Below are 20,589 nucleotides of genomic sequence, written 5' to 3' on the forward strand. Positions count from 1 at the left end.
GTTTATGAAAAGGTGGTCCTCTATTTTTTCTGTTATTGGAAAGCGAGGTTCTAGAGCCGGTCATCTTCTTGAAAGGCTACTGTCCATCTTCCCTCTCTCTCACTACATAACTTTCACCAGCCCTTTACAGAGTCAAATACCCGTTAAACAGAAGAGAAGTTTGGTGAACTACACAAGCTTCGAACCGGCTTGTCCGTGTTCGGACGTCAGTGCTTTAACCAGTCGGTATCCTCTTCGCCAGGTGTCATGCAGAATCAGTTCTACAGTAGGTTTAGTGTGAGAGGCCTGCTAGCATCCTCTGTCCAGCAGTAGAAAGCACAGTTTACAGCGGGAGTCATGACGTCATGATGGTGTCAGCTGAGCGCTTGCGAAGACCACGTGAGACCACGTGACGCCAAACAGGTATTTGGAGTGTAGTCTGATACCCTTCCTAATGACGTCATGCGTGACCAGCCTCAGTCCTAAGGCCTTTCATTCACTGTGAAGCTTAACTCGTCACTTGGTGCGACTGACAGCCGGATCAAAGCCTTTCAGTTGGACACTCCTGAAGTGCTTGCGCCACCTGTAAAAATGTAGACTCTCTCTCTCTCGACTAAATCAGGTGATACTATGTCGCCACATAGAAAAGCACCTTTTGACACACACACGTGTGTAGTCGTCCAACCAGCAAAAGAGGTGTGGAAACTCAAGACTCAAAAAATCCATCCAATTCAGAAGGTCTTAGGTAACGTTTGCCATTTAGCCTCAACAAGATGAAAGAAAACATGCACGAAAATTAAAATAAACAAGTTAAGCTGTAAAAAAAATTAACTCTATTCTTTTAAAAAAAGAACAATGTTATTTAGTATTTAGATTAAAAGTAATTGTATATTACAACAAAAATTGATCTTGAAAAGTACATTTCTTTTGTGTAACAAGGAAAATTTCTCGCGATGTGTAGGTAAGTGATGTGTAAGTGATACATGTATATGACGTCAGAAGCAGTAACTTTGTCTGCGGATTAATATTTAAAACCAAAAATGTTAACATCTGGCAAATGACACGCAGAAGACTTGGGATCACATGATCCTAAGATCCCTGTTACTTCATCACCGAGCGTGTCCGCTTCTGTCTGTGGCGGGTAGTGGCAGGTAGTTCCACCCAGCACCACACCAGAGGGCGGTAGCACCTCTTGCTCACATTTCCTTGACTCAGTAATGAGAGGGTCGCGAGCAGGTAGTTCTCTGCCTTCTGATGACGTCAGCCTTGCCGTTAGGTCAAGAAGATAACGGCTTAGATAATTTGACTGGCAATGAGATGGAGCAAATTTACGACTTGCTGTGGTGTGAACACGTGCGACTGAAGGCTTCTGTTTATGACTTTAGTGCAAAGTTTTAGTGTTTGGCTAAATGTAGAGTTTTGGTGGACGTTTTCTATCATGATGTATTTAGTGTACGTTTAAAATGCCCATTTTTAATATTTTTTTTACTTTGGTTTCTGTGCAGTTTTTTTAGTGTATGGTTTCAATGCAGAGTTTTAATATATGGTTTCCGCCCGTGGGTTTCAGTAGATGGTGTTTAGAGCACAGTTTCTAGCGTATAACTTTTTATTAGTATTTTTTAGTGTGCGGGTTCTGTGCACGGATTTTAGTTTATGGTTTGACCGCATATTTTCAGTGTAAAGGTAAGCACACGACAGTTACATTATGGTCTTAATGTATAAGCTAAGGGTATGGCTCCATCATTCGTGTGGAACGGGTGTGTGCGGTGTGTCGAGTGCCGGATGTGTGTGGGCAGGACGTCTGTGCACGTGTTGACCTTTTGTTTTAAAATTCACCAGCACTCGTTCACTTGTCTGTTTATTAATCGGCTTACTCATAATGTTCTGAGGATTTTTTTTTATTATTTTCCTGTTTATGACAATGTTTTCCAAACGTCACCCGAAGGACAGTTATTCTGCAGACACCTATGGAAGGTCATCTGCTTTATGGCGCCGAAGTGACAATTCAAGTGAGCTACTGATTGTAAACACAAAGTTACATATATATCAGATAGGTGAATAACACATCGGTTAGGTACGCAAAGATGGCGAAGAGGTGCAAGATACAATTGTTTATAAAAGTAGTCTATGTAGAATATTGGTAAGAACAGACTTTAATACAAATAGTGGGACATACAAGTATGGCTGATCGTTCACATGTGAAGCTAAGCAGTACGAAGATGAGAGATAACTAGTGAATGGAAACTTACTAGAATTTTTTTTAATCGCAGTCTCACGTGGTATGTTCTTTTCCATTGACGATACAAGGTCTGAACAGTCAAATTTATTCCCCAAGCTTCTTGGTTGATTTTTCTTTCTATAGACGACACTCTGTTGGAACGTGAAAGCCTGTTTGATCGAGAGGAAGAGAAGTAATGTTACAGGTTAACAAGTAATTAAAATGTCAGCTTCTCACTCGGTCTCCTTGTCGATGAATGTAGCCGATAGCAACGTTTAAAAAGATACTAAATATCATAATAATGCCCTACCCCCTTAAGTGTACTCCGGATGAACCTCTGGTCCATCCCAAGACACATTTAAGCGTCTGGAGAAACTGAAACAAGAAGTTGCTCTAAGCTACACAATTGTCTGGTGTATTTTTGTGTGTGTAAGGGAGAGAAAAGGAGACTCCGAAACAGTAATTAGAGGAGAAAGCCCACACACGCAGGGGGAAGAGGGTGAGGAGAGCGCTGTGCAGGCATGAATAATTAAGCATCTGTTAGATAACGCCAAGCCATACTCTGCAAATATATGACATTTATTCACACAATATACCTGTCAGTATATTTTTCTATTTTATTTTCCTCAAGTTGATAATACCCCCATCCCTTTAAGTGTACTCCGAATTAAGTTCTGGGTCCAACCAGGTCACATGTTAAGGTCTGGAGAAACTGAAACACCAAGCAGCTGGTAAGGTTGTTAGTGGCTGCACCAAAGAAGTTACCACAACACTGTATCTTGCCCACTACACTAATAATCTTACCCATTGCATTCCTTACTGTAATTCACTTTAAATGTCTCCATCCCATCCCATCCATCCCTTGCTGTTACACTAGTTATCTGCCCGCTACACTAAGAACGTGAACAGTTATTAACGGTAAAACTTTACACTAATCCTCAGCGTCGATGTAAATGTGATGTTGCTGCCACCGACGGCCCGTTCGTCTCCAAACTTTAATTCGACAAGTATCATCTTCCCAAAACTAAGGTCAAACTCTTGCTACTCGCCCCGTCGCTGTTAGAGTTATTGCCCTTTAGCTGACATATGACCTCGCATACTTACTGCACTCGGAGCCTGCAGCACGTTACTCCAGAGGTCACCGAGGGCACTTTTGAGTCACCTGGCTGTTCGGTGTCTGCGTCATCCTGGTCTTACGGTGAACTAATCGAGTGAACTTCGCGTAAAAACTCTAAGGTACAGTGTAACCAGTAGGGAGGGTAATCAGGAGGGTAATCAGTGGGGAGTGTAATTTGTAGGGAGGGTTATCTGTAGGGAGTTTAATTTGTCGGTAGAGTAATCTGTAGGGAGTGTGATTGGTAGGGAGTGTAATTTATCAGGAGTGTAATTTATCAGGAGTGTAATTTATCAGGAGTGTATTCTGTAGGTACGGTAATAGTAGGGAGGGATTGCACCGTAGGAAACGTGCATAATAATTGTGACCAGCATTCGTTTATTTCTTAAGGGCATTTTATATATTATTTGACAGATAACACAAAATGAGTGACTGTAACAAACATATCACATGAATGACATATCAGCACTTGCCAAACACATTCATACAATGAACAATGTGTGACTGGCTAAGAAGCTGCTAAACTGCTAAATCATTGACAGATAATCAAAATATTCTTATTCGGCAAAATTATTCAATTACAAGGCCCCGAATCTCTGGAAGATGAGTTTGCAAGAATTTTATGTAAAAGACGATACTGAAAAGAGCTTGAATTATGTAAAAAAAAAAAAAACTCTTTTAATTACACTATATGCCTTTCTCTATTTTCATTTTAATAAAAATAAATATTACTCGGTTCTGGTGTTTTCAGTTGCAGTCTACTTAAAAATACTTCTTACTTCTCTTTTCTTTGTATTTCTTTTTTTATTCATGATACTTTTTATTACAAATAAATGAACTTGTCACGAGCTTTGTACATTTGTCACATTACTTTGCATCATTGGCGGTGACACCTATGTACGAAACAAAAGTATATTTATAACATTTATAGAACAAAATACAAAGAAAATGATGACAGGAGGACAACTGTCGTCACTATTGCCGCCACTTTAACAATAACAACTAATTCATACCAAAAAAACATTGCCAAAGCTTGGCAACAGCAACAATTTAAGCAGTTCACTCCTTTTCAACAACAGGTGTTTACCTGAAAGATACATTTCGTCACTTGTGGATTTCAACTGCTGCGGCAGGTGTCGTTTTGGTCGTGTCACATGCATATTATCAGATTAACCACATGGTATAAAAATCAAGCCAGTGAATAAAAATAGGAGCGGTGGATTTTCTCTTCTCGGAAGTATAACTGTGTTCCCCTTGCGTGCTCCCTATGTAATAAAAATATTATTAAAAGGCGCTCTTAAGTGTTATTTCGTCGGACATCATATCGAGGTTGTACCCTGAAGTCTGACAGGGGCTGCTAACAGTGGTTAACGATGGCAATAAAAGCACACTTAACATTTAATGGTCTTTTTCTTTAACTCCTTCGCTCTGCTGTGTGTGTGTCTGTGTGTGCGTGTGTGTCTGTATGTGTGTGTGCCTGTGTGCGTGTGTGTCTGTGTGTGTGTGTGTGTGTGATACGCCATGAACAGACCACCAGATGGCAAGAACTGTGTCAGCGCATTTGGACATTGTGATGTGTGACGTTTATGATAACGAAGGCGAGGACAAAACTATATTCCTGTAACGATGTCATGAGCACTCTTTTTGCCCTCTAGTTGGTCAGTTTGTTCATGCTCTTCACGCCTGCAGGTTCACTCCGACGAATGTGAACCCTGACCTTTCCGACCAAAGACTTTAGGTCTTGAGGGACTGCAGAGCGCATGTCAGTAGAATTGAAATGTCTGAGCTCTGGTTCTAAGCTATAAAAGTATAAAATTAAATTAATTTTTATTTCCTGCTTACGGAAAATGAAAAGCTTCTGGATCGTGTCTTTATTTTTTGTGAAAGTAACCTTCGCCGGTTACTAAGACAGTAAAAAAGTCCACCTACATTAACATTCAGTCTTTTGAAACAGGTGGATAGAGGGCAAAGGTCATTAGCTCATGGGCGTTTGTTTATGTCACAAAACTTTTTTTCTCGAGACAATTTGAGACATGTGTCCTGCTTAGCATGATGGATTTATGTACACCTCGCTATTGTTGTGGCACCTCTCTCTCATTCTTCACTGCACCCCTCCCACATCTTCTTTATCCACTTTCATGTCACAACCGAGGTTTTCAAGGGAGCACAGAGCTGCCTACCTGTATTACTCCACATAGTCTGGTGACCACATAGAGGTACCCAGGGGATGTGCGTGGCGAGGTGTCGGCCTCATATGTCTTGTCAACAACCAGGAAGCTGAGATGAACAAACAACAAAGAAGGATTGTCCCAAATGAGCGACCAAGGCCAGACGGCGTATGTAAAAATAAATAAATTACACGCACACATGCACGCTCCCCACACGCATGCATGGACCTCTGTATGCACAACACACACCTCAGACATATACACACACTTACACCGATACACACACAAACACACACACAATCACACTCTCACACCCACACCCACACCACCGCTCAAATGCTCACTCACACACCCTGATACAGAATCTCTCACACATTTACATAGACATAGTCACACATACGCAAGCCTGAATATAAAAATGGTAAAAGCAACACCACAATGTAGCTTTCATAGTTTATGCGAGAGAAAAGCAGATAACAAAAGAGATAACAAAACAGGAACCAAAGGTCAGCATTTGAACTCCAAGCAGGGCGACGGCGCAATCACGTAGTTAATGCGCTCGACATGCGGAGCACAAGGGTTCAGGCTCAAGTCGTGTTCCAATCTGTTAATGGCATAATCTAGTCTGTCCACACCTGTTTTGTGGGAGATAAATAAGGTGAAAGAATAGGGTTGGGCTTTGCCTTCCGTAGGCCGTGTATGAGACATGGTAAACCACATTGACTCCCTCAAGGCCTCTATGGGACCATGTACCTACTTTTTAACCTTAAATACGTAGTTGGAGTTTAGCCAGTTTCTTGATTTATTAACTGAAATTATCACCGATGGGCTCGAAGCTTTGCGTGTGTGAGGCCATAACAGGCTCTCATCATGAGAGATATTCACAAGTTACTTCTATCATAAATGATGGTCACAACAGTTGATGCACGGATAACGGTAACGAGGTAATTAATCTAGTCGGTGTCCGGTGAAATCATGTTTGGACACCGATAACAAACGTATGGCCAAACTTTAAACGATGTCTGAGAATCATTCTACCGAGCTGGAGAGCTCTACCTACGTCCCGTATCAAATCTGACAGGCGAAATAAAGTGACACAAACTTACACAGACAAAACGAAGATGACAAAATACAACTGTCGAGATAAATTGTCAGGACAAAACTGTTGAGAAGAAAATGCCAAGGGCAGATGGGGTGAGAGAGTGTGAGAGTGGATGGACAGACGTGACCTGAGACACAGAGGTCATGCCGTGTCTCTGTCTCTAGATGTGGGAGGCTGTCTGCCCCTCCTCCGAGTCCAGGTCGCTCTGAATGGACAAAGATATGGAGATCCAATGTGTATGCAGCGTTGTCTGTACTTCTAGATAAGGACAAGCATACATTCAGAATCATTCAGGAAACTCAACGATCGAGAGAACGATGAGTGAACGCGCTGCTCATCTAAACATCTGGCAAAATTGACCTTTGTGACCCTCACTCGACGTTAACATTATTAGGTTTGTGTACGGAGGTTACATACCGCGAGACGGCAACAAAATAAATTTTTCTTCCATTTGTTAGCTTCACAAGTCACTAGTTAAAATTAGAAATTCAGTATTTTTAATTTATTCTTCAATTCATATTTTTAATATAAAACATTTTTCTAGTCTTTTCATAAAGTTTCATACGGTACACACGGAAAATGTCATCTACATGCTAGTTATTCAGTCAGTCCAACTAAAAGAACAGGATCCCTTTAAAAATGCGTTGTCGATACAAGCTAGGGTGTTGGTCGGGTAGCTTATGTCCCTAATACTCAGGCAGTCAGTGAACGCCCATAGTGACGCAAACCCGGGTGAGACAGTAAGCCTCGCACCCGACCTCTCTACCCGAATTATTTCTGGCTCAGTCGTGAGCTTGTGTATTACGGTGAGTCCAGATTAGCAACAGTCATGGCTCTCTCCTTTGTAGCTGAGTTTAACGGTTTTCTGTGCTGACATCATTTCGATGTTTATTTCTGGACTGTCAGTCCGTCACGCCGTCCAAGTATTTGTTTTCTAGCGCGTGACCACTTTGTGTCCGGACGGCCCCTGAACCGTCCAGGACTCGATAATGCTCTTAGTTAACCCTTTACAGCTTATTCACAGCCTTAGAAGAAAATAAACTTTTACTAGACGAGTGAGCAAAGGGTTTTGTGAACTTAAATATTTTTAAGCAGCGCTCGAAACGAGAAAAGTCGATGTCAAATCCTAACTGTGATGATGGGGGCAAACGCGATTGAACGATGTTGTATGTGATAATTGTATCCAATTGTGTGTGTGAATAGTCTATATAATACAGATCATTATATAATATATTACAATAATATACTCAACAGATCACGAGATAATACAGAAAATAAGCCAACATCATCAAGTCTTGACAAGACAGAATATTTCATCATTATCAATAAAGTGTTTATGTGAGGGTCCGTCTGACAGAACCCCTACTGTGTTTTATATCAATGAAGGTTTGTAACTTTGTAAAAGCTCCTTCCTCAAAATTTTGTCGAAAATGCGATAGAGGTTTCTGTTCTCTAAGGATCAGCTAGATAGATGTGTGGTCCTAACGCAGTGAGCCGTACTCACAATCACAGAACAGTGATACAAACCATCGGATTGAGAAGATTTGATGAACAAGGTATCGCCTTTTGCTTATTCATAATGTGACTGACACCATGGCGACTGTATGTCATGAGTGAGTGACAATACTCCCCCGCCCCACCACTCAGTCAGCTGATGTGATCCTTTGACCTCAGCCGGCCGTATAACGGTCCGACAGGTAAGCCGGTTAGCGCTTGTACAGAATTGGTTCGTCTAGGTTCATATTTCGCCTCGGACACGCTGTTCTCTGCATGTGGCACCCGTTTACAGGCTGGCTGCTTGTCGTGACATAGCCTTAGATGCTGCAAACATTAATCTCTGCGTAAAACGTCAATCATCCACCCCACCTCAGCTCTTGCATAATCCAGTATAGTCCACCCGTTAGTCCCCTTTCTGTAGCCAAGTGCGTCACAGGAAACCAGCCCAACTGGATCCCGAAATGCTCTCTGCTATTCACTGTTGATACCTGTGGCAGCACCCAACAGAGGGTAATGCATCCACGACAAGAAACAAGGTTCATGACCTAGTTATTTTGAGCACCGATGACAATCTGTTTAATGAACAGCGCGGACAATTTCCAGGCATAATAATTATCAGAAAAACATTTAACATATTTTTTTTTGTGTTTCGGATATGTTGGGATGGAGGGATATGGTTGACCCAAGCAAAACTGAGATCGTTGAATAAAATAATTTTCAGGTGGCAAAATAAAAATATGTAGCATAACTAGATGGTACATTGAGAATGAAAACAACGATACACATCGTTACATTTACGAAATAAAGCACATAAAGCAGAATGAAACTCGATAGCTCTGTAGCAACCAAAAGAGTACATTGTTGACACACCCACCTCCACCACCACTACCACCACCACCACCAACTCTCCCCCAAAGACGACAGCTGGAGATGACGTCATAGTCATTAGCCGAAGCGCAAAAGGTTTCTTTTATAAGCTGTTTCGATAACTTCACAAAGATAGGCAAATCCTGCGCAGTTTGTGGTTGTAGAATCTTCTCAACTAACAAGATTGGCGCACCAATGTTCAGATTTCCTGAAAAGCCATTGAATACAAGGAGAGGGTGGATTAGCCTCGAGAAAATAATAGACACGTATATATAAAACTGCACAGAACCGATTCCGCACAGCTTGTGCTCTTCCTTTCACTTCACAATCATTTGAGGACCGATTTATTTTACAGCTGAGAATACAAGGTGGAGATGGAACGCTCGAAAAATAAAAGAGGATTCTGTACCCTCACTACTGACAACAAAAATCAACAGGTGTCATCGAGATCGGAATCCAGAAACTTCGAGTTGGAAACAGGATTTAGGAAGAGAAATTACTGAAGGTATGAGTCAGAAAAACACAGTCAGGTAAATACTATAGCCTACATAGTTATCTAGACCAGGAATAATTACTCTTCCCGAATGTTACTAAATGAGAATTGAATGTTAAATCAAGAAGCCTAATCATGACACTTAAATCTGCACATAAATTTTTTTACCGGTGTTTGAAAAAGGTTTAAAATTAAATTTTCACTTTTTTTGCAAGTTATTATAATTTACGATTAATTTACAAATATAATTTATTTTTTCGGAATTTAAATAATACTAAATGCATTACACAGACTCTGATACAAGGTCCTCATGTCGACAATGAAGTGTAACTAACAGAAAATGTCCCGATAATGTCCATGATAATGCAAGTGACCATCATCTATTTCTGCCAAAGCTTGATGAAGCTATTGACAGCAGCTCAGATACTGAAGTCCAGACCACCAGATCGGTATCTCAAACCTACCTACCCAGCACCAGACAAAGTAAAGGCAAGTGTGTGTCGAGAAGATGGCAAGATGGTACAAGGACACCATGCACAAGCTTTTTTAATCTTGGCCCTGAGCTCCACACAATAAAATCGCTTTATAAACTCAATCATTGCTGTTATCATTATGACTATTATTCATTGCAGAAAGGAATGTGAATACACAACCTACAATGAGTGCTGCTGTTCAATGTGTGTGGAAATTACCAATCTCCAAAATGTTCCCAGAGCTGATGAAGAAATGGAGACAGGCATGATAAGCCGCTCACAGCTGATTTAGAGGATCGCGATAGCGGAAAAAAATAGAATATAAAATCATTTTATAGATATATATATATTAAACTTTATTGTTTTCATTTCATTGAAGGCAGCTATTACTGTTTTAGTACCATATCATTCTTGTTATTGTGGGTGGCATAAAAATGAATCAAAAATTGTTTTCAGAGCAAAATACTAAATTTATCTATATATAGCATTATAAGTATTGCAATAACAGACCTAAAATAAACATTGCCATGTACATCATGTATATCCCTTGTAAACTTATGTTAATTCAAATTTTTAAAAAAAATCCATTTTCACTTCTCTCCACGTGTGTCTGATAATGTTCATGTTGCAGTGTACGAAGACTGTGAGAAGTTGTTTTTCAGTCGGCTCTAAAGTCTGTTATAATTATGCCTGAAGTACAGCAGACTAGGTCATTTCATGGCAACAACGACTGTACCTGAAGCGCCATACACTGTGACAAGCAACAGAAAGAACTGTTCATCAGTTGTCCAGTCTGGATGTTGGACTCATTCTTGCAGGTCAACTCGCCAAAGTCGGAGGTTTCCTTGTCACTGAATGCCGCATCAATAAAGTCATCGATGTACAAATTTCTCAGGTATGTAGCTGCACTAACAAAAGGGAATCATATCCAGAAAAAATCTTTGTAAAAGGTAATCTGTGGTCTCCAACAATTAGCCATTATTGTTTCAGACAGCAGTATTTAATTATAAAGTTTAGCTACTTGTGAAAATTATCAATAAAATCTATTGCTGTACATAATTCATGTATCTATATTTAAAACTCTTATCAGTGTATTAAACAATAGAAATGTGATAGTTGTATAGGGGGGGGGGAATGACACAATTTACTTATGAAACATGGCAGCTGCTACTGCAAGTGGCAAAACCTCCTGCTAAAAACATAAAATTGTATATAAATGTATGTAAACATTAAGATGACTTATCCACAATGTATGTACGAGATCTTCATGATAGGTCCTCGTCTTTTCTGCATTGCACATGTTCTTGCTGATGTCAAAGATAAGCTGTTTACAATAAATTTGGCGCCATGTGGTTTCTTGTGTGCTGACCCTGTAATTAAATATTGTGTACATTGATAACAACTTCTTTTGTCTATTAGTCAGTGTGTGTGTGTTGTGTGTGTTTAAATGCGGTGACATATACATTCACTTAGAAACAATGAGAATTTCCGTATGATAAATAGGCTTTAATGAAATATTTAGTAAACCTCATCCGTAGCCCAAGAAAACAAGTCCACGTGTTTGCGCTTCTATGTAACAGCAACGTTTTCTAACACATGGGCGAAGGAAGATGTCCAGCTTTGGGGGTAGGGGGACAACAAACTTGAGGCTGACAGTTCTTATTGTGAGATGAATATTGAACTAATTGCCTACTCTATTAAAAAAATAAAAATTAATACTGCCTTTCTGAAAATTAGAGAGGAGAAAGGAATAATTACACTGACTTAAGTCACTTAAGAGTCATGGTTAGACGAATCGTCTGACGGAGATTACAGTAAAGAGTGCTGATGGTTGCTAAGGAATGGGATAACACCTGAAAAGCTCTGATAGCGGGTGGATTAATGGAAGGTTACATGAACCTGCTGCATCATACAAGTTACGTGAGGCCTACCCGTCCATCAATCGGTCCACCACATTACACATCCCATTAATTAGGGGTGTTGGTGTAATTGGCAGGTACGAATGGACGAGACCTTGTATATAAAAGACAGATAATGACCTCTTACACTAAATCTCTTGTTGCATCCAGACCCAACTATCTCCCTGAGGTTCTGCACATGGAGTGTTAAAAGTGAGGATGTTGAGAGTCGTTTCGCTGTGATTAACGAAAATATAACTCTACTGGACCTGTTGTATCTCTATCATCCAGTTAAGGTGCTTTGCAGGTTTGTATTTATGAGAAAAGGAGACAAAACGTTGGTAACGTATCAGGATCGTATCAGTGTCACCAACACCAACTTTTCAAACAATATTTTAAAGTGGAAATACTATTAGCTAAGGTTAATCAACAAAATTCTTTTACACAAGAAATGGCTTAACCGAAAACCTGTTTTGCATTTTTTTTGCCCATATTTGTGCTTCAATTGCTTTATAATATAATTAATTCATCGTTTTTAACGCTGGATTCCTAGACTGCCAGTAAATGATTGAACAGAAAATTAATAAAATGCATCAAAAGTCAACACCTGTTGGCGGGCAGAGTGTGGAAGGGACTTTACCATTTTTCACTAAAGCATAATGAAATTATGTTTTAAATTATATAATTTCTAACTGAACAAATAAGGGCGAATACATGACTAAATTTTAGTACAGCCTTGATGTTACAGCCATGCCACTTTGTATACCACGGTTCAGAACAGGCGTCACAAAATGCTCTTAAAATAAAGGATTTGTTTAGAGTGTGGCAGTACGCAGTGTAAATAAAGGTAGTAACCTTTTCACCTCCTTCTTTATCTACCAGGTGTAATCAGAGAATGTCGCAATGGATAAACAAAACTTATAGCGACCTTGAGAAGTAAATAGCAAACTATGATTAACAATACAGTAGACAGGACAAAAAGTTATTTTCGTGATGATCTGTGCTGTGGAAAAAGACCCCTTCCCCCACCTAAAACATGGAAATCATCCTTTACAAAGGCTCTTGACAAAGATGGGATTTTCTACTAGTTACAATAAGCATGTTAAACAAAGGAGATAGATCACCTCTTTCGTCTCTTACATACAAATATTTGAAAAGGATTTTAAAAAATTAAAGCAACTTTCGGGAAGACAAAAGATATTGAGTTATGGTGCAATGGAGGGGGCTAAAAAGATAATTTCGAAAAGGTTTGACACTTGGAAACGCCGAAAGTAAATCACAGGCTAGTTCGACTATTAAGCATCTGTCAATTAAGAAAATGATTAAAATTAATGATAACTTCTGATAAGACTAAAAAAGAAATTTCCCCATGTGGACAATGTCTTTAAGAACAATATAAAGCAGTATCTGAATCTAATTTAATATAAGTTGGGTGTCACTCATCTTTTGAAGAGGACACTGTATCAAGAAGACAGCTGGAAATAGATTTTAAATTATTTTTTGTTCTCTTCCTCGTGTCTTTGTCTCTACGGCAATCATGACCGGCCAACACCTTTAACACATTACACGCACGTGCACACACCGTTATCCAGTCTTGGAGCCGTTGGCGAGTCCTGGAGGATGAGAAGGATTCTAAAAGAAAAAACAAGTTCATCTACATCATCCTAACTTTTATGTCCCCGGTATTGTTCGTGACACAACGGTTTATTATAGGAGAACAAAGGTGCAATGTAAACACTTCTTGTGCATGAGTTGATCTCATCTGCTCTGAAATAGTTCTTTCAGCACATAATGTCTTTTGTTCTCTGCAAACCACCTTGATACTAGTTCCTGTTTATGCTTCTTGCACCTGTAGGTGTTTTCTGTAGATGCGTCCTCTTCTTTTATCCGTTCCAAAGGTAAAACGATAAGCCATGAAACATCCATTTACCCGTCCTCTGATTTGTCTTAATTAATGAATCTGAATTGAAAATATCCTTCCGTTAGCTGGGAAAAACCTACAAGAATAAATAACTCATCCAGATAAAATATAACTCCTATTTAATAAATCATTTACTAACAACTTCTAGAATGGTGCAATGTCTCTTACTGATTAATATATCAAATTTCATTTAAAGTTGCCATGATTTTAACAGCAGCGAAATATTTGGACCTGCTTTTGCATCCCAAATGAAATAGATTAAATACATTTTCTCTGTCTGCTTCTACAGAACTTAAAAGTAAACCGAATTTGCCAGAAGTAAGGGAAGGAGTGGGCCCTCTGTATTGATGCTCGAGTAACCTCCAGGCTCTAGTCTCAGGTTGCAGCAGACGATGGCGGACAGAGCGACTACAGAGACGGTGGAGGCTGTTTCTTCCCCCACCGCCATGTCGGAAGACATCCACGTTCTTGTTCACCGACCTGCCATGACACAGGTGAGGAAAAGCATCTGATGATGACCACTAATCCCTCTTGTGATTCATTTTACTGGTTGTTAACAAAGACAAGATACCGAAAAGTCAACATATCATGAATTTATGTTCACACATTTCAGCTATTGCATCCCCAGAACTTATTTTAGTTATCGCAAAAAAGTCAAAATATCATGAATTATGTACACTCATTTTTACTACTCCATCCAACACATTTCAGTTATTACCGGCAAGTTAATTCTTTATCGTATTTGCATAACTGATATTACAGATGGGTGGTGCGTGGAGGAGAGAGACACAATGTTCAAGAGCTGATTTTGTTTATTTATATGACTATTACTTTTGAGAATAATTGGGCTTTGTGTAGCTTTGGTTAGCAAACTTTCATTCATATATAAGACACATTTAAAAAAATAAGTCGCTAGAAGCAGAATGTAGTACGCTGTCTATAACACTGACACTCCAAATGTGGCCAGTCCTGTACCATCATTCTTTCGGACAAAAACCGGTTCGATTTTCACAGAATAAAAAAGTTATTATCTCATATTGTGGGCAAAATGTCTTCAAAAAAGTGCTGCTTATACAAAAGCAGATCATAAATATTATCTTTTGAAGACTAAAGATGGGTTTACGTGACTGCTGTTTCTCTCTGACCAGGTGGCTTTTGACGAAATTCACCTCAAGAAGGAGATGGACCCTAAAGAACCTCTGAAGGACCGCATCCTCAAGCAAATATACTGCGACAAGCGGAGGACCTGGAAACTTCTCAGCACATACGTGCCTTCCGTCAGGGTAAGGAGGCGAGGTTTAGCGCATGCGCAAAGAGACACATCTAAACTGATAGAAACTAAACGGAAACTAAACTGAAGAAAACCTACACATGTCTATATGCTTGTCTATAGATATATATACATTATCTGATTGCGTGATTATGTCTGTCTATTTATCCACCTATTTTACACTGCTCGTAGGACATAAATGCACGCATGCACATGTAAGTATTAGTAAGAAAATGTGAAAGCTTCACAAGGCAGGCATTACGTCTAGAAAAGAGTAATATAGAACCCTGCTAGAACCCTACAGTTATTCTACCCGCATGGAGTTGACATATTCAAAGCCTACAAATGACGAGGGCTTAGACAAGAGATTTGTATGAGTGATTAGTATCTATTTCTCATTAACAATGTAAACAGATCAAGGCGGCTACCCACACATTTGTCAGTCACTGCAGCATTTATCCACCTACTTAATCCATCATACTTTTCTTTTTATCTCTTTCTTTCGTCCACCCGCTTAACAGCAGCATGTGTGGTGAATGTTCAAGTGCAACTTGCTCCCATCAATTCCCCCAGGCACCCCTGCACCCCTTCCCACACACTGTGTTTCGTTGTTCAGGGGCCGACTGCCTCAGATATAAAACTATTCAATTTGATTCGATTCTCTGCATCTATCTTCATTCTTTCTTTCTCTTATTTAACATTTTTCGTCTTGTTTTTCAGTTTGTTCGATACTACAATATCAGGGAATACCTGCTTAAAGACCTAATGGCTGGCATCAGTGTTGGTGTACTCCACATCCCACAAGCCCTTGCCTTCGGGCTGCTAGCCTCCCTCAAGATTCAAGATGGCTTCTTCACGTCCATCTACCCAGTCATCATGTACCTCCTCTTCGGTACCTCGCCACACGTCTCCTTTGGAACTAGCGCAGTCATCTGCATTCTAGTAGCTGGCACTGTCGACAGGTAAGCAGGACACCTCATCAAAAACAATAGCTGGCAAGTAAATGGACAAGGCGACAAAAGTACTACTAGCAAGTAGCCATAGGAGTAGATATATTACTATACCCATAATACTTTCGAACGATTTTATATAATAAATCAAAGAAACCATTAAAAATAAATAATCGTCATATTCATTACTCTCCTAAGTATTTAAATATTTATTTATCCATGACACGTTATAAACATGATCGTTATACCTTGCAAACAATACGTACATTGCAATATACACAGTAAGTAAATCATAAAGGCAGAATGTTAAACGCTATCTCCGTCTGCCATAGAATTTCATTCATCCCTTTTAAAGGAAACTAAATTATTCTCCAGGATGGGAGCAGAGTATGCTGCCACTAGGCCGTGGCTAAAAAACATGACATCGCCTGGAAGTAACGCAACTTTACCCTGGACCAGGTACCCGAGTACTTAGACTACAAGGAATCTATCGCCGCTGGGTTATCATTTATCACGGGGATAATGTTGCTGTGCATGGGCATCTTAAGGCTCGGCTTCATCACCTACTACCTGCCGGACTCCTTCTTCACGGGCTTCACCTCCGCCGCTGCAGTGCATGTCGGGACCAGCCAGCTGTCCACCATGCTGGGACTGATAATCCCTAAGTTCCCTGGAGTGTACAAGGTTCCGTTGGCCTACAAAGCTATGATCGAAGTGATTTACAAAAATCAACTGGGCGGCTGTCATTATCTCTATTTATAGTTATCATCTTCATCCATGTTATCAAAGAATATGTCAATGAACGTTTCAAACATAAGCTGCCCGCTCCCATCCCCATCGAACTTTTCGTCGTCATCTTCGTTACTGTCGCATCGCACTTTGGTCACTTCAAACAGAAGCTTTGGGGTGGCTGTTCATCGGTAAAGTCCCCAACACCTTACCCCCTCCACAGGTACCTGCGGCCGCGCTGGCTGAAGCCTCCAAATACGTCAGTGACTGCGTGGTACTGACCATCCTCATCTTTGCCTACACCATTGCTCTGGCAAAAGTCTGCGCCAAGAAACATAACTACGAGGTGAACGATAATCAGGAGCTGATCGCGTACGGACTGGCGAACCTCATTCCTTCGTTCTTCTTTTGCTTCCCAGCATGCGTCGCTCCGCCTCGTACGATGGTGTCCAGCACCATGAACGCCAAGACGCCTCTTTGCGGCATCGTCTCCGTAATCATCATGATAATGTTCACGCTCTTCATCGGCTTTCTTTTTGAACAGCTCCCCAAGCCAGCTTTAGCTGCTATTATCTTTATCTCTCTTAAAAACCTCTATGTACAGATTGTAGAATTTCGTAAATACTGGAGAATCAACAAGTATGACTTTGCCATTTGGTTCTTTACATTCTTTTGCACGGTTTTCCTTGACATCGACTTGGGTCTATTCATCGGGGTAGGGGTGTCGTTGGTCACTGTCGTCTTCCAGTCACAGTCTTCCAGAGGGTTCCGTATGGGCAAAACGCTGAAGGACACGGCCCTCGTGGAGCACAAGCGGTACGCAGACTCCAGGGAGATCCCCGGCCTCAAGATATTCCGCTTCCAGTCGTCACTGTACTTTGCCAACGCCGAGATCTTCAGGGCTTTCTTTACAGCAAAACCGTCAACCCTCGCAAGCTTCTTAAGTTCCTGCAGAAGCACGAAAAGGCTTTGAAGAAACAGCAAAAAGCGCGTGAGTCAGAAGGGAAAATGGCGGACACTAAACCAGATTACATCATGGCAGGCGACAGCAGCTTTTCAAGGGGTGGCTCTCTTCCTAGTCTGTCCGCGGCAGTAGATCGTGCGACGTTTGGCTACCAAGAATGGCCGATTGCTAACGGTAGCACGGTGTCTTTGACCCCAAATAAAAACTGGTCGACTAACAGTTTAGATAACCCGATGTTTGCAAACGATATAGAGGCCAGCGGCTCGTTCCAGCGGCGGAAGGAGTCGACTGCCAATGGATTAAATCGCTCCATCTCCACTTCCACCGTCGAAACCACCATCGACACCGGCAGCCAGACGACTCTTCGCAAATCCATGGCTTCGACCGTCACCTTGACTTTAAACGAAGAAGAGTTGGACGAGTATGGTGAGGTCATCATCTCCGACGAGAAGCTGAAGATGATGCGCAAGATCCACCACATTATCATCGACTGCACGCCCATCAACTACATCGACACCTCTGGCTGCAACGTTCTGAGCCACATCTACACAGAGTACGGTCACGTGGGCATCAAGGTCTTCCTGGCCGGCTTCTCCTCCGACATGCGGCGGTCGTTGCAAGCACGCTGGCGTCTTCGACAAGATCCCACAGGACAACTTCTTCTTCCAGCTCGAGGACGCTGTGGCTGTGGCCAAGAAACACAAGGTGGCGTCTCTCTCCCAAAAGAACTTGGAGGACTACTCTGATGAAGAAGCTGCCGAGGGTTCGTTTGTGACGAAGATGTAATCCGAGAAAAATGCCTCGACTAATCTGAAAACTTGCCCTTAGTGACTTGAAGTGGGAGGACATTTGTGATTGCTTCTGCTAATCGCTATATTGCTTTAAAACATGTTTTGGCGTGACTGGAAAATATGTGTTTGTTGGTATTCTATTATGTATATCTATTTGAAAGTTTATTCCTACGTAAGACTTGCTGTTGTTATTAAGTTTTAATGAAACTGCCGTTCTTTGATTTTGATAAGTGTGTATTTCTTCGGACATTATGTAGTCAAGAATACATTGACAACGACCAACTTAATTAGTTGTTGTAGAAAACAAATCGAGAGGTAGGCTGATTTACAAAAGTTTCAAAAACAGACAGAACAATCGATGAGAATTTACTGAAAATATTCTCTCGTAAAATCATTTGTTGACTGAACTGTTTAGGTTTATTTAGCTTTATGTCGCTCAGTTCGGTTTTAATATATAAAAACTAATGTTTTATTTCAAGAAGCTAAGTACGTAGTTATAGAGAGTATACTATATAAACTTATATTGAATGGGTGTATAAGATGACTTTCATTTATTATGGAGTTTCATGTATAGCAAAGTTTTTTGTGGATCAGTTTAAAGTTAAAGAATACTTGTTCCAACAATATGAACTCAAACTTTCTATCAAGAATAATTACCTAACTTGTTAAAAGAAAGAGGTATTCTTTGTCCACCATCTCAGAATGAATGACTTTCGAGAGAGTTGTTTGCTCTTAAAGTTTACATGTTAAATAATCTTTGAAAGATGATGATTTTATATTATCCCAAGACATGATTACTTGGATATGAATCTAATGTAACTAGTTGTTTATCTCGACAGAGAAGACAAATATGAATTAAATAAAATGCTTGAGAAAAATGTATCTTTTCTTCTGCCTTAACTAGCTACTGGTCGTATTCTGTGACGTGTAAGCGTCCTGTGTGTGACGTATAAGCGTCCTCTTTGTGACGTACAAGCGTCCTCTGTGTGACGTATACGTCACCACAAGTCTTCCTTGTATGAGAGTCCTCACAGCGTCTGGTGAAGAGGATGAGGAAGATGTGATTCTTTGCAATAGCCTTCTCATTAATTAAAGAAACATGAACACACCAACACGAATGCTCAAGGAAATGTTTATAACTTGTTCTACGTTTTATTACAAACAAACCGAAACGACGATTATGATGACAAGGATGATGCTGACAAGCCGTGCTGTCAATGTAACTGAACAGAAACATCACCACTCTCAAAATACGTTTTAGAAGCAAGTTTTATCGGACAGATTATGTTTATGTCTTCTAATTCTCATGAAGTCAATGAACGCCAGCAAAGACAGTAAGCCTGGGTGTAAGGACGCACATTGTGCCATCACTACCTGTACAACTGTACCTGGGTAGATTAGTGCTGGAGGCTTAGTCCAGATTAGCGCAGGGTACAGCCATGACTGGCCCATCCTACCCAGGCTGATGTTATTTGTGCTAACTCCAGCTCGAGGTTTACTTTGGGGCTGTCAGGGCTCCGCTTCTATTGTGGATGAGTGCAGGGACCATTGAGCTACAGGACCGCTACGGATCCGTCGTTGACTGAGCAAGCCCTTGTTTAACACTTTACAGCTTCATTGAACACGCAGAGCAAAAACATCACGAGTGAACAAGAAACTGTGAACTGTAAACAGTTAATTTGTTTTTCAACACCTGGTCACACCCAACACGCTTTATGTAAACAAACATCACGCAGGTGACTGTCGCACTCTCTAGTCAGGACTTTCCAGTGCAGGCTAACCTTAGACAATAGATTTCACCTTTAATTTCGATCATGTATTTAATGAATTCAACTATTGTAATAATTACAACCGATTAAATGTGTGGGTGTGTGTAATAGTTATTTCCAGTTGTGTAGGTAGATAATAAATCTCTTCAATCCAAAATCAGCAACTCGTGTTTCCACAACAGATAGCTAACCAGTACACAGAACAAGTCAAGATCTTCATGCCTAGGTGACCCTTTATCAGTAAAACTAATTTATCCAAACAGATGCAATTAAACAAACTGTTTCATCATGATCAATAAATCTTTTATATGGACTGGCTACACAACTCCCTTCTCATAAAAAGAAAACGCGATGGAGATGTTTGCTATGTATTAGTTAGATGAACT

General features: G+C 40.5%; 1 protein-coding gene across 1 annotated transcript; it reads left to right on the forward strand.

Annotated features, from left to right (window-relative positions):
- Positions 1-11,770: 11,770 nt before the first annotated feature.
- LOC112558938 (prestin-like) lies at positions 11,771-17,675 on the forward strand. The gene is made up of 6 exons (XM_025229707.1): positions 11,771-12,116; positions 14,020-14,224; positions 14,879-15,013; positions 15,721-15,962; positions 16,388-16,707; positions 16,769-17,675. The coding sequence occupies exons 2-6, from the start codon at positions 14,123-14,125 to the stop codon at positions 17,650-17,652; spliced, it is 1,683 nt and encodes a 560-aa protein (XP_025085492.1). The 5' UTR covers positions 11,771-12,116; positions 14,020-14,122; the 3' UTR covers positions 17,653-17,675.
- Positions 17,676-20,589: the final 2,914 nt, after the last annotated feature.

Source organism: Pomacea canaliculata, linkage group LG3 (genome assembly GCF_003073045.1).
Source record: "Pomacea canaliculata isolate SZHN2017 linkage group LG3, ASM307304v1, whole genome shotgun sequence".
NCBI classification, from domain to species: Eukaryota; Metazoa; Mollusca; class Gastropoda; order Architaenioglossa; family Ampullariidae; genus Pomacea; species Pomacea canaliculata.

Coding starts and splice junctions, on each gene's coding strand:
- LOC112558938 (XM_025229707.1), top strand. CDS start 14,123: ATGGCGGACAGAGCGACTACAGAGACGGTGGAGGCTGTTTCTTCCCCC. Junction 15,963..16,387: donor GTAGCTGGCACTGTCGACAG/GTAAGCAGGACA, acceptor CGCCTGGAAGTA/ACGCAACTTTACCCTGGACC. Junction 16,708..16,768: donor CGGCTGTCATTATCTCTATT/TATAGTTATCAT, acceptor TTCAAACATAAG/CTGCCCGCTCCCATCCCCAT.